This window comes from Crocodylus porosus, unplaced genomic scaffold, assembly GCF_001723895.1.
Source record: "Crocodylus porosus isolate Cpor-Errol unplaced genomic scaffold, CroPor_comp1, whole genome shotgun sequence".
NCBI lineage: Eukaryota > Metazoa > Chordata > Crocodylia > Crocodylidae > Crocodylus > Crocodylus porosus.
This window is the reverse complement of record NW_017728936.1, coordinates 1,298,176-1,312,986: the sequence shown is the minus strand read 5'-3', so window position 1 is coordinate 1,312,986 and position 14,811 is coordinate 1,298,176. Positions and strand designations below refer to the sequence as shown.

Here is a 14,811-nt window from a genome sequence, read left to right as displayed (position 1 = left end):
TTCCTGCCATGGCAGGGGGTCAGACTAGATGATCTACTCAGGTCCCTTCCGACCCTAGAAACTATGAAACTGTGAAAGGGACCCAACACTTTTCCAAAGCCAGCATGCCCAATGGAGCGACAGACAGTTGTCCTGCTGCCCAAGTGTCTGGGAAAAACCCAGATGCTCATCTCGCCACTGGAAGGAGTCTGGCTCTGTCCCCTGAGGCCAAAAGACCTGGGGAAGTACTGGACACCACCCCCACTACTGGGGAGCCATCTGGATGCTATCCCTCCTGCTCAAGCTGGCTACACCCACCAGCCTGCACTACATCAGTCACTTCTTTGGCACGGGCAAGGCGACTGCCATGGAGGCTGCCCTAAAGTCCTGTGGCACCCTCCAGGATGTGCTGGGACATACAGTGCTCCGGGTTCACGAGCCCCTGGAGGTGGTGCCAGGCTTCCCCCAGTGCATGGGGGCCCGTGGTGACTGTCCCTACTACAGCCAGAGGGGCTTCCAGCCTGTCTTGCTGCAGGCCATCACTGACCACCCCAGTGCCTTCACCAATGTGAGTGCCAGCTGGGCTGGCAGAGCCCACAACAACTGTGTCTTCTGGAACTCTGCCCTGCCAGCTCTGCTTGAGAACGGGCGCTTCACATGAGGGGTGCTGGACCTCCAGCTGGGTGAGGTGGTGGTCCTACCCCTCCTCATCAGGGACCCTGCCTGCCCACTCTGCTCCTGGCTCATGCAGCCCTACACTGGCCAGCTGGACCTCCTCCAGGAACATTTCAACCAGTGTCTGGGCTGGACTCGTGCACTGGTGGAGTGTGCCTTGGACTGCCTGAAGGGATGCTGGTGCACCTTCACCACCCACCTCAAGGTCACAGAGACCAGTGTCCCCCAGGTCACCATTATAGCCATCTTCATAGTGCTGCATGACATCTGAGAAGCTCTTTTGTGAGGCTTGGGTGGACAATGTGCAGCAGGCAGAGGACACCTGGCACCAGAAGTGTTGGATGCAGTGGCAGTGACAGTGATGGGCCCCCCACCGAGGCCCCAGGTGAGCTACACAACCAGCAGTGGGGATCAAGGGTGTTGGTGGACCGACCGCCTGCTTCTGCACTCCCTGTGGTAGGCCACGTGGATGGCCGACCACGGACTCCAGCCTCACTGTACACCCCAGCTGACAGTTGTCTGGAAAGCACTTTATTCCCCTGCACAAACATAGACCCTGTCCCACCCTCCCTCCCGAACCACAGCACCCCACCAGCACCCACCCCACCCACCACCAAAAAAGCAACCTCTCCCCTGAGCAGAGTATGTACACCACTGTGTGTGTCCTCCCAGGGTGGGGGACAGTGGGGTGGAGGTGCCTATGGGGTGAAGCCCAGGGACAGGTGCCCAGCACCCTGGCCTTTGACCACACCAAGGGAGCGCACAGTGAGGCCAGTGGGTGGGGGGTTCACCCAGGGCAAGGGCAGCTGCTGCTCTGCTGGCATAGCCAGCTCCCCCTCCTGCAGTCTAGTCCTAGGGCCAACAGAGCACGCGGCAGTGGGGAAGGCACAGGCGGAGGGCTGGGGGGGGCGCAGCTGGAGGGGGACCTGACCACTGGAGGTGACACTGCACCTCAAGCCAAGCTCACTGGGGCATTGCAGCTGGGCGGTGGGTGGCTGCCAGGAGGCCATGGGACTAGAGCTGGGGGCAGGCAGTGGGCGGGACGAAGGTGACTGACAGGGCCAGGATTGTGTCCAGCACCTGGTGGTCCTCCTCTGTGGCCCACTGCTCTTGGAAGAGGGCGATGTGCCTCTCCTTAGGGTGAAGAGCCTCTCCCAGACTCTCTGGTCCTCTTGGGCTCTCTCTCAGTCCCTCTCCAGCTCACACGTGATGTCCTCTGTACACCAGGCCTGCTCCTCTGCCAGCTGCTCACCTGCCATGGTGACCAGCTGTCTAGCCACTGGGTCCTGTCCTGGGTCCGCTACTGCTGGAGCCAATGTATGTGGTTTGATCAAAAAGTTCTCAGACTCGATGTTCGGGGTATTGCTCATCAGGAATTTGTACCGAGTGGTCAAACAATCAATCAGGCCTTTTATAAAGAGGTTTTGATTCGACTGAGGGATAAAATTAGAAGAAACCACTGCGAGCTGTGTGAAAATGATCGATGGTTTCTGCACCATGACAATGCTCCTTCACACACTTCTGTCTGCATTCAAGAATTTTTGTCTTAAAAAAAAAGCATTCCTGTAATACCACACCCTCCATATTTTCACCTGACCTTGCCACATGTGATTTTTTCTGCTCCCAAAAATCTAAATGAAGCTGAAAGGAAGGAGATTTGATGACATTCCAACCATCCATAAGAATGTGAAAGAGGAACTCAAAAAACTCACCGTTGAAGACTTCCAGCATTGCTCCGAAAGTGGCAGGAACGTTGGGACAAGTTCACCAGAGAGGATGCAGAGTACCCACTCTGAATACACAGTGGATCTCCTTGATCTGGAGGACGCGACTGGCTCAAGCCAGTGTCAAGTAGGGTCAACTCAATTACTCTGCAGTTTGGCAAGCCTTCAGTGAAGGGCTAGTGCACCATAATGATGGCTGCTGCAGCAGACCAGGCATCCCAGGCTCCACACTTCAAGATAAGGAACAACCTCTTCTACCATACTGACAAAGGGAAAGGGCAAAAGCTGGAAGTGGCACAGCTGCTAGTGCCACAGTGGTATAGGCCTCCTTCAGTTAAACTGGCACACGATGGGCCAAAGGGGGGACCATTTGGAAGGGACAAGACAGAGGCACTCCTGTTGCAGCGGTTCTGACCAGAGCTCTATAAGGAGGTCAGGCACTACTGTGAGATGTGCATGGTGTCCACAACTGAGACTTCCGGTGGCCCTGATGGTGCCACTATCCATTGTGGAAAACCCATTTCAGCAGATTGCCCTAGATATCGTCGGCCTCTTCCCAAAAAGCAGTGTGAGTTACCAGTACATACCAGTGACAAATGGACTACACATCCTGCTTCCCTGAGGCCACATCACTGCGCTTGAAGATGGCTCCAAGAATTGCAGCCAAATTACTTAAATGGATAGCAAGAGTAGGAATTCCCAAAGAGATTCTAACAGATCAAGGTAAAAATATCATGGCTGGCATAATGAAGGGAATCTACGAGGTTCTCCAGTTAAAGCACTTAAGGACTCTGGTCTAGTATCTTCAGACTAATGGGTTGCTTGAGCATTTCAATTGCACCTTAAAGGTGATGCTAAATAAATGTATACAGGGAGATCCCAAGAGATGGGACCAGCTGCTGATGCCTTTAATGTTCTCCATCAAGCTTCTATGAGCTGTTCCCCTTTCAAGCTAGTATATAGCTATCAACCCTGGGGCCTCCTTGATGTAATGCAAGAAGGCTGGGAGCAACAGATGCCAGGTGGGGCCCATGTAGCAAAGCACCTGAGTTATGGGAACATCTGACCTGTGCACATCAGGTGGCAAGGGACAATCTCAGGCAAGCCCAAGAAGAAACAAAGCCTATTATGACTGAAAAGCCTAAGAAAGACACTTGAAAGCAAGTGATCAGATCCTGGTCCTCCTCCTGGAACACAATAGCTAGCTACTAGCCAAATGGGGGGACCATTCGAAGTCGTATGCTGCATAGGCCTGGTAGATTTCGAAGTGGATTACAAAGCACATGTTACAGAAGGGCCAACACTTGGGAGACTCCTTACCGAGCAGTAGGAACACCAACTTTGGGGGTTAGTAGCAGAATATCAGGATGTATTCTGCACTGAAGCCAGGAAGGCCAATGGGGTAGTACATCAGATAGCCATGCCCGCGGGTTGCGTAATACATGAGACCTGGAGGTGGATTTCACAACAACTCCATGAGGCCATCAAGTCCAAGGCAAGGAAAAGGTCAGACAAAGATAACATGTGAATCCAGGAGCCAGTGCTACAGTCCCCTAGTAATAGTGCCTAAGACAGAAGGGGCTCTATACCTGTGCATAGACTCGTTAAAGTTAAACACAGTGACAAAATTTGATGCGTTCCCAATGCCAAGCATCAAGATGTTGGAGAAAGTGGGTCAGGTTTGCTTTATTTTTACACTCAATATGACCCCCACACAAGGTCCCTATGGCTGTGGAAGATCAGGAAGATTGCCTTTGGCACACCCTGGAGTTTCAACGCATGCCGTTTGGCCTACATGGCATGGTGGTCATGCTTCAGAGGCTCATGGACCGTATATTAACTCTCCATCACGCTTATGCATCATCCTACATTAATAATGTAATAATTTTTTCAGAGACCTGGGACCACCACATGGAGGCATTGCAGTGGGTCCTCTAAGAGCTGCGCAGCGTAGGTCTAACAGCCAATCCCATAAAATACATGTTGGTCCAGTGGGAGACCAAGTACCTGGGATTTCAGGTTGGGCAAGGCCAGATACCTCTGCTAGAGAACAAGGTCAGGGCCCTATGCTTCTATGAGCAGCCAAGAACAAAGAGCCAAGTGTGTTCCTTTGTAGGACTTGCCAATTATTATCGCAAATGTCTTCCGCACTTCTCTGAAGTAACAGCTCCATTCACCGACCTGACCTTGGACAACCAAACGAACAACATCCAGGGGACACAAGCTAGCATTGTGTGAAAACCCCGTATCATACACCCCAGACTTTAATCAACTGGGCTGCAATCAAGCTGGTTGGCACCATGCTGACTGGAAAAGACCCACTGATTGGCCTGGGAGCAATGAGCTAAAAGCAGGCCTGGAGATGGAGGCACTGGGGGTGCACAATGGAAAACCGGAAGTGGGTCCAGACACTCTCCCTGCTGCTGGAAGGGACCCAACACACTCATCCTGCTGCCAAAGCATCCAGGAAAACTGGGATGGTCACTTCACCACTGGAAAGAGTTCAGCTGCATCCCATGAGGTCAAAACACCCAGGGAAGCACAGGATGCTATCCCCACTGCCAGGGCACTGGGGAGCGAGCCAGCTGCTATCCCTTCTAATACAGTTGGGACGCAGCTCAGCCTGGATGCAACAGGACCCCTCCACATGCACAGAAGTCTGTGCACAAGCACCCAGGTTGTGGGGGCTGGGAGACAGCAGTCTAGGAGGGGACAATAGGTGAAGAACCCCAGCAAGGGGGTTTCCCAACACTATGCACCCAGCTGGTATGCCTGAAGGCTTGGAGTGCCCCAACAGGAGGTTGGTGGGAAAGTGAGCCTTGCACAAGTGTGACAGTGGCCACCATGAGATGGTGCCATACCTGGCTTAGTGCCAGGGTGGGAAGAACATGTGCAAGGTCTACCCACCAGAAGACATAGGGCCTGAAGGTGGGTGAGTGAGGGGTGCACCAGGCACTGGACCAACCCATGGCCAAGAAAGGGAGTGCTCAGCATGGAGGCATTGTTGCCCTTCCTGCCCAGCCAGTTTGAGCCATTTAAGTTACATTACCTGTTTAGTTGCGATTTTGAAGACAGATGGCACCAGCAGGATTCTCGCAATCTCAATTCTTGCCAGACACCTAACATAGTAGAAAAGTCACAACAGCACGCCAAGATGTCTCCAGGGGTGATTACAATACCTGAGTAGAAAGGAGGAGGGTATAGGGGAGGAGGAGCCCCACAAACATCATGCCAATGTTGTTGCACCTAGACTCTCAGGGAACCATGATCATCACCTCCAAGCAAGCGAAGGTTGACCCACTGGAAACAACAAAGTTGTAGTGGGTGAATAGGCCCAGATGTGACATGACCCCAGAGGGTGGGACATGCCTGTGGTCTGTCAGCAACTGCATCAGGCGTGAGCCTGTCACACATAGCCTGTGAATTTTTAAGTGGTCTGTGTCAAGGAAAATGCTTTACACTGTACACACAGATGGACAGACACATATGCCTCCCACCTTTAGTATAAAGTATCAGATATTCTTTACCTCTGTATATCCTTAATCCAGGGCTGCTGAAGAAATCCAAGCGGGGTTAAGTCACAGAACAGCCTGAAAAGTGGGTTTTGTTTTGCAGGTGACTAATCAGCTGCCTCCTTGGTGGCAGGTCTAGGTCAGGGATCATAAGATAGTCTGCAGATCATATGGTCCTTACATAAGCAACCAAAAAGAAGCTCACTTGGGAGAGACTTTGGGTGAAGGGAAAGGACCGACTTTATCAATCTGGCTTATGTTGCACTACCTTGGTTTTGAGAAATAAATTTTATTCTAAGTAAAACCTGAAATTCTGCCACTGTTGACAGGTTTACTGATACTCTTGCCTATAAGTTGATTCAATGGCTAGGTTTGCTGGAGGTGGTGGTTGCTGTGGGTGATGTTTTCCATTGAACATAGAAGACAGGATTAAACATGACACACTGATAAAAAGTCTAATAACCAATTTTTATTGATAAAAAATGGAGGGAGAAGTTGTGGGAATGCAATCCAAATTCTTACAAAACCCAAGTTAAAAAAAAAAAATTTACTAAAACCCCCACACATGTCAATGACAGACGACATATCCATATAAAAAGGGATTTTACCAGCCCACATTCAGTCTCTGAAATCAAGCTCTTCCTGCCTCTTGGAATTTCTTCAGCAAGGGTTCATCTGCCCGAAGAGCAAAGGTTAGTGCCTGCTTTTGGTAGTACTGGGGATCAAGCTCCAGATTGTCAATCACATCTGTCAGGAGGTGGGCTCTCTCCACCGAGATGCCAGGCGCGTCGTAGCTCAGAGCAGAGAAATGCACATGCAAGTGATAGTAGGAGGGCTGGTAATGCAGGTATATCCTCAGCTGAGTACTAGCCACCCCAAAGCGCTTCAATATGGCTTCCTGGGAAAGGAAGAAGGGAAGGAATTTAATCTGCAACTCAGCCTAGCCTCTTGCGACAGCGAATGAAAAAGAAAAAAAAAAAAATCAAGCAACATTACTATAATTCCTTTCAGCTATAGATCCCAAAATATTCAGGACAGAAATTCCAGACTGCAGGAAAGAGTCAGTGAAATGAAGTCACTGCTAGGGTGGAACACAGTAGCTGAGTACATCGAAGTATTATGCTGTATATTAGTTTAGCATAGGAAATGCAAATCCCAAACCCAGATGAGACTGCAAAGGGCAAAGAGTGATATTTAAGTAGTAAATTGCAAATACTCAACTGGAATTTAGCCGGGACAGGAAGGATTAATTGCTGTGCTTTACAAGAAGTGCCATGGGACCTTTAAAATGACCAGAAGGGGTCAGGGCCCCAGTTTCAAGTCTTGCCTGTGAATGACGAAATGAAGGTTTCGTTACACGTTAAAGGAGTTTATGCTCTTCAATGTTTTCACATATTTTTTCCTTTCTCAAACTCTTCCAGAAGGCAGCTGAAGGACAGGGGCATGCAGTACCAGATGTGCTGGCTGACAATCTGCCCAGCTGTAAACGCACTGCGCTCAGTGCCTGTGAGAATGCTAACCCCGAGCAGAGAAAGAGGCCACCTGCACACTAAAGATTTATGAGTCAGGCAGAGGCAGAGACAGACACCCAAAGCTTTTCTCAGCTAAGTCCTGTCCAAGAGCTAGTCACCAGCCAAGCACATTGGTCAGCAGGTATGCGTCTGCAGAAGAAGTTAAGTGGGTGGAGATCGATGTTCGGTTCAGACATACCATGCAATGAAACCATCAAGGAAATGGCTATAGAAGCAGACAGAGGGAAAAGCTTGCTTCAGCAAAACAGTATTTCCAAGAGCAGATGTCGAGTCCGTAATGTTGTCTGAGTGGCTGAGCCATTATCCAGTGTTTAAAGAACAAGGCTGAGATGCAGCAGGTGTAAAGGGAGGGATGGGGCCTGTCATGGGGAAAAGCACCTCAGTATGATGACACACAGACGGGATAAAAAGAAAAAGTAGGTCACTTACAAGCTCGCTGAGCCCAAGGCTCCTGTAGCAGAGAGATGGGGAAGTTCTAGCCAGCAGCACACTACCAGCAAACCTGCCCCACCATTACTCTGCTGGCATATCCACCGTAGCCATTTTGCTTTTCCTAGACATAGTCCTGCTTCATCAAAAAGCTCAGCCCATCAGCCCAATGGACTGAAATACCTCAGAGGCAGGAAGGAAAGCAGCACGGCTCAACACCTTCTCAGGACAAGAAGGGAGGTAATTACAGACTCAGTTCTGATCTCAATACAGACAACGGAAATCTGGAGCCGCTCCAGCACTCTCAGGTTTAGACCAGCCCAGCCAAAGCCAGGATCTGGCTCATTACGAGCAAGGGCTGCTTCTGTCTGCTCTCCATGCCTGCGCAGCAAGTCCTCCTGGACAGGACGCTAGATAACGCGCACACGCAGCCCCTCAGCCGTGCCTTCTCCTGGTTTTTGTTGTTTTCCGTTCTAGTCTTCTTGCTTCATTTTGCTCAGTGAGTTACAGGAGCCTGTTAGCAGCCAGCATAATTAAAGCTATAAACAGCAACAGTGAGCTTGTCAGGGCCCTTCCAGCAGGCGGCTGTTTGGGAACACTGCAATCCCTCACCTAATCTCTTAATTAATCTCTGCCTTCCTCGGAGCAATAACTTTCAGAATTTCTAGAGCAATGAAGGGGAAAACCTGCCACCCTGCTTTGATCTGAACTGCCTGGTAGTGAGCATACCGTACTGCACCTGCAAGGGGCAAGACATGGCCAGAAGGTTACAAAGCAGGACATTAATACAGGGGACAAGCGTCCATGCAGGAAAGCAGCAGCCCCTCAGCTCCACTAGGCAGTTTCTACAGCAAGTTTCTACTTGCTTCCCTGGCTCACTGCATGAGGAGAGAGCTGCATTCTCTTCGCTTGCAGCCCCCTGCTCTGTCCATTGCCACTGGGCTCCCCTCCCCACAGCCCTAAATCCTGCAGCCCTCTCCCCGCCCCAGCTCAGCTGTCCTGTGTGGCAGCAAGTGTCTCCGCTGGTGGCCCACTCAGCCGTGCAGGGGTGTGCCGTGCCCAGCCAAGCTCTGCTCTCAGTGTCGGCACTTGAAGCCATGACGGTTTTAGCTTGAACAGAACCGAAGAGGAGCTTCAGACGGCCCAGGCCAAAAGCAGTTTCCATGAAGGAGTCACTGGCTTTCCAAAGGACTGGTGAAGCACTCGCTTGGCTCCAACTAAAAAACTTGGTTCCAAGGCAGACTGTGTGCTCAGACTTTGAGCTCTCAGCCCAGACGCCAAGAGGAAAAGGCTGTTTTCTTCTAACAGTGTCAGATTCTGTTCCAAAGGGATGGGCAATACTGCAGCCTGGGCTATATCCTCCCTTAGCATGGCCAGTCCAGCCAACAAGCTGACAGGGGTGCTCAATCCCTGGCCAGCAGGCCCAATCTGGCCTGTGGCCCCACATCATTTGGCCCATGCAGCTCCCCATGGGTCTGGAAATTTGACAGTGGGAGAGCAGTGGCACTACCAAATTTCTGGACCTGTGGGGAGCCAATGTGAGTGGGGGTGTTGCTGGGCTCCAGGACCCAAGGCCAGCAGGCAAGCGCAGTGGGGGGCACCAGGCCCCAATCACAGTGCACTGGGGCAGGAGTGGACAGGAGTGCCAGGCCCCCAGGACTCAATCCTGGTGAGAGGTGGTGATGCTGGGCCCCCGGGGACCAAACCCAGTGTATGGGAGTTGTGCTGGGCCCCAGGGCCCACTTAAGGTGCTTGGGGCAGGGAGGGAGTGGGACCAGGCCCCAAAGCCTGATCCTGGTGCATGGGGCTCAACCTAGCCCACAGGTCAGTCCCAGTGCACTTATCTGGCCTGCGAAGCCAGAAGGTTGAGCACCACTGACTTGGATGTTTGCAAAAATAACAACATGGGCAGCTGGACGGAGAGAAGAAGGACACTGCTACTGTAGACCACAGCTGGAATCTAGTGTCTCTCTGGATACCACTGAAGCAGACCACCCCAGCACAAACCTTTTCTTAGACCCAGTTCCAGAGCTGGAGAAGAGCATATTGCTCTTCTTGGGCCACCTTGTGTTTCAGACAGGAGTAATGAAAAGGGGGAATCTAAATTGGAGCCCAAGGGAAAAACCATTCAGGTAGAAAAATGGGATGTGCCTTAACATCAGGGAGACCCTTAGCACAAGCACAGATGGAGAAAGCCTCACTTTTGAAAACTGATGCTGCAATGTATGGACGGATGGGCCATAGCCAGATCTGCTAGAGTTGTGACCCTGTCAGACTGCATGAACAAAGGGGAGTCAGTGGTTAGATAAGAGACTCCAGGACACAGGGTTAGAGCATTTCACTTTGTCCTCTAAAGCAAAGTGAACCAAGGCCCCAGTAGGAGAAGATATGTGGTACTACACTGCAGGAGGTGTCTGACAAGAGGACAACACACGACTGGAGCCCTAAGCTGCTTGTGATCATGAAAGATCCTGCAACTCCAGCCACAGAAGAAAAGAATGCAACTCTGCCACCCGTGACACAAATGTCAACATCAAAAATTGTATTTTGCTACCTCAAGTTCATCTGGATTCCACTTCTCCTCCTGCCTCAGTTGTTGCAGGTAGGTCTCAGGTGCTACCCTACAGGCATGTGTTTCCAGGGGTGAAGTGATCCTCCTGCATCCTGGAAGGCTCAGCGGTTTAGTTCATTGTGTGCAGAAATGAAGATATTGTTTCAGAAAAAAATTGTTAAAGCTGGACTGAGAGAATGGGCCACTTCTGGGATTTGAGGTAAGTTAAGGGATCACGTCATGCCCCACCCCAACTTATACTTCCCTTTGGCTGTGGCTCAGGCCTGGGTTCTTCCCAAGAGCAAGAGGCAGGATAGTGCAAGACAAAGAGTATGGAAGTTCAGACAGCTCATGCAGGGCAGTCCCAGAGCTGGGGAGCCTTTAAGCAGTGATTCTCAACCAGGGTGCCCACAGCACCCTGGGGTACCTTGAGATCCTTTTAAGCATACTGCGGGATGCCACAAAATGTCAGCACTGGTAGGTTTACAAATATGATCTATAAGATAAACCCAGAGATTTCAAATAGACCACAACTATGGATTTCGTTTTGAGCACTCTGAAATAGAAAATCTGTTTTACTATTTTTTCTGTAGGCAAAAAAAAAAAAAAGTGAAAAATAAGAGCAGGAATTTTCTAAGGGGTGCCTCAAGTCTAAACAGGTCAAGAATCACTGCTTTAGCACCTAGTTCTGACTCAAGACATGAAACCAGGCTGGAGAAAGAATCCAGACTTCTCCTTCATGTCCTATGAGAGAAGGTTAATTGGGGAGGAGAGGAAATCAGGAAATGCTTTCCATGGCCCTACGCAGACTTGCTGCTTTCCTAGGCAGAGAGCCCTTGCTGTTGCCTGATGCAGTTCAAAGGGCTCCTATCATTCATCTGGCCTCCAGTGCATAAAAATGCAAGTATGATGCAGGATGTAGGGTCCTCTTTTCACTTACTAATTTCTCTCTCTATGCACACAAGTAGCACCAGGTAGTTAATAAACAGACCCGTAATGGGTGCGCAGAAGGGCTAATGCTGTGTACAGAATGACAAGAGATGTATGTCATTAACATCTACCTAAATCCTTTCATCCCCTGAAAGCCTCATAAACACCTCTCCTCCCCGCATTGGAACTGCAACCCCCTGGAGTGGGCGAGAACATGCCAGGCAGAGAGGATTCTTTCAGATTAAGCCTAAACCTTTTTCATTCACGGTCCCCTAAAAAATTTTGAAAAGAGGTGTGGGCCCCTTTGAATTGTAAGTGTGGGTATCACATACTTCTGATTGATCATAGTCATCTTTCATGGACCCCTTAGACCAGGGTGGGCAATACTTTTGGCTGGAGGGCCACTTATCGAGTTTTGGTGAGCTCCTGGGGGCCACAAGGGTAACCCTGGCCCTTGACAGATGCCCCGCTCCCTGGTTGCCATCTTGGGAATGCAAGTCTTGTCCCTAACCCCTGACTTTTGCCACCAGAAGTCCCTCCCTTTGTCCCTGGAAGTACTCCATTTGGGAAGGACATGACTCCATAGCATGGAGCTCCCTGCTGTTCCCCGTGACCTTCAGATAACACCGAGCTGCACTGGGCTGCTGGCTCCATTGCACGGGGCTCCCTCCAGAGGCACGCGGCTTGGGCGGAGAACCTGGGAATTGTACGTGAGCCCCACGAGATGGAGCCAGGCAGACCCCATTCCCCCACTGGCCCAGGCTCCACACTCCTGCCGTCCTGCCCTGGGCCCCCGCTGGCCCTGGTGCTAAGCTCCCATCCAGTTGCTGCTTTTCTCCTGTCTGCTGTCACCATCACTCACCCACCTGGTGCTCCCACCTCATCACCACCACATTCCCCACCCCTGCCTGCCACTGCTGATGCCCTTCCCCTGCCACTTGCCTACCTTCTCACTCATTCGCTGTCCCCCCACTCTTTACACTTGCTGCCAATCTCCCCTCCCCCCCACCTGCCAGCATCACCACTACTTCCCCTGCCTGCTGCTGCTGCTGACCTACCTGTGGGGCCAGGACCAGGGTCAGGGCTGTCCCGTGGGCAAGGGTGGGAGTGCACCGTGTGCTGCCCCCACGGGAATGAGCAGGGCTCAGCCTCATGTAAGAACAACAGGGGCAGCCCGGGGCTGGCCAGGATGGATACAGTGAATTAGTAGGCACCCACCCATGGGCCAGATGAAATTGCCTGGTGGACTAGATTTGGCCCATGGGCCATATTTTGCCCACCCCTACCTTGGACACAGTCTGCGAATCCCCAGGGGTCCATGGACCACAAGTCAAAAACCATCGCTGTAAACCATTTCCTCTATTTTGTGTTTTCACGTTGGTCCAGCTGCTGGCCGTCACGGTGCAGCAGTCAGTGACATTATGGGCAGCAGCTGCTCACATGCAAAGTTACTTTTCATTTTGTCAATGAAGTCTGACCGCAGAGAAATCATTACAGTTAAGTTACTGTCCCCAGGAGGATAGGTGGGGTCTACAAAGTAGGATGCCTGCCAGTATGTAAGGACTTGGGTACAAGACATTCAGGACAAAGCCCCCATGCAAAGATGCTGAATCCCCCTTGCTGTAATCCACAAGTTCCCCAGTCTGCTGCACGAGCAAATGGCTCTCATGACAACAGGGCAGACTTCCTGCTGGAAAGCCAACAGGAGCAGCAAATTTGGCAGCTGCTCCCTGCTGACAGAAATTAAGGCAATCTGTAAATTGATCTTGTATCAGTACAGTGAGACTTTGAGGGTTGCTCAGGTACCACAGACATCATAGCACCTACCTTTCCTTCCTGCAAGATGTTCTTTAGCAAAGGCAGATGCTCAGAGGTGAGGTCCCGCAGTGATTTTATCTCCCGTCGGTGGCTGATGGCTATCAAATACAGGTCATCTAGCTGCAGAGACAGGGCATTAGAAAGGCTCAAATTCAAAGGTGCAAGAAGCAGTTTGGAGAGACCAGACCTTAGAGTTTCATAGAAACAACTATGCTAAAGGGGCTGTAAATGGAGCCCTGACCCACATGGATGCAGACTATCATCATCATCTATCATCTCCTGGCACCTAGATTTGGTTATAGCACACCTCTGGAATAAATAAATACATGGAGTCCAGGCTTCTTTCCTGTCCCACCACAAAACCACTAGGGAACAATTTTCTACTGAATGGAGTTCTCCCACAATTTAACCATTTCCCAAAATAGGAGAATTCCCTTCTTTCCATTCCCCCCACAACTAAGTGCATTTGCAAATATGTTTTTCATCATTCTACAGGCTTTAAAGACCCCTTTAGGACAGTAAATGAAGCACCTGAATAAAATCAACACGATGCTGTTGTAGGATCAACTCTTTACTAATACAGTTCCTTTCCTCTTTCTTCACTTGCTACATATTCCTCCAGCTTTCAGTATTATTCTTTTCTTTTGTCAATATGTTTAAATGAATTAGCAGACTAAGCCAACTTTCAGAATAACATGTTACGCTTAGAGCATCTTTTACATATCCCAAAGACAGTTTTTAAAATCCTGTTATCAAGTCCCATAATACCCCCATGAGTTAGACCGGGGGCACTTAAACCTGGTGTTCAGTCCCATGCCATCCAGCCCAGAAATTTGGCAGTGAGTGAACAGTAAAATGCCTCTCCCACCACCAAATTTCCAGACCTGTGGGAAGTCTCTGTGTGCTGGATTAGGTGCCCAATCCCAGCATGCAGGACTGGGCAAAGGCAGTGATGGGGCCCCAGGGCCCAATCCTGGCATGCTGGGGCAGAAGGCAGCAGTGCCAGGCCCCTGGGAGACCAATCCTGAAAGGCAGGGTTGGTGCCAGGCCCCTGGGAACCAAAACCAGCATGTGGGGGTGGCATGGCCTCCAGGGCCCACTTCATATGCTCAGGGCAGGGTGTCAGGTGCCAGGGCCTGATCCTGGCCCACAAGGCTTGATCCAGCCAGTGTACTGGCCCTGCTCCTCTTTTCTGGCCTACGTGGCCAAAAGGTTGAGCACTGAGTTAGACAAAGTATCATCACTCCCATTTTACTGACAGGTAAACTGAGGCACAAATTGCAGAATTTGGAAGAAAAGTCAAGAAACTAGATTCCTAAATATTTTCTAACACCTTTAAGTGGTTGCCTTCCTGCAGGACAAGAGAGCAGTTTATCTTCCTACACGGGTGTTAAGGGGATTTTCTAAGAATTCAGAAGGGCAAAAGCATAAACTTTAGATTTTAGAATGAAAAGTTCTATTTCTGTGCGGCATTACAAATACACAGGGACAGCCTCCAATCCCTCTGGTTCCATAAATAACTAACCCTTTTCTTAAGAGCTAGTCAGACAACTGGCAATACCAACACAGTGAGAAATTCAGGTAGACTTCTGGCATCTCACAAAACACTTAATTCATTAAATGTTTGACAAACGTAAAAAAATCATTACACGTTAAAATAT

The 14,811-nt window shown here is 50.4% G+C and overlaps 1 protein-coding gene and 1 long non-coding RNA gene across 2 annotated transcripts in view; one reads left to right on the top strand and one right to left on the bottom strand.

Moving 5' to 3' along the window:
- Nucleotides 1-6,337: 6,337 nt before the first annotated feature.
- DCPS (decapping enzyme, scavenger) overlaps nucleotides 6,338-14,811 on the bottom strand; it is a 70,900-nt gene continuing 62,426 nt past the window's right edge. The window contains exons 5-6 of the mRNA XM_019546963.1: nucleotides 13,160-13,270; nucleotides 6,338-6,788 (exon numbers count right to left, since the gene is read on the bottom strand). Of these exons, the coding sequence (XP_019402508.1) occupies nucleotides 6,522-6,788; nucleotides 13,160-13,270 (378 nt within the window). The 3' untranslated portion in view covers nucleotides 6,338-6,521. The remainder of the gene's footprint in view (nucleotides 6,789-13,159; nucleotides 13,271-14,811) is intronic.
- Nucleotides 8,641-14,811, top strand: part of LOC109317988 — a 10,602-nt gene continuing 4,431 nt past the window's right edge. The window contains exons 1-2 of the long non-coding RNA XR_002103159.1: nucleotides 8,641-8,651; nucleotides 9,526-9,530. This is a non-coding gene — a long non-coding RNA (uncharacterized LOC109317988). The remainder of the gene's footprint in view (nucleotides 8,652-9,525; nucleotides 9,531-14,811) is intronic.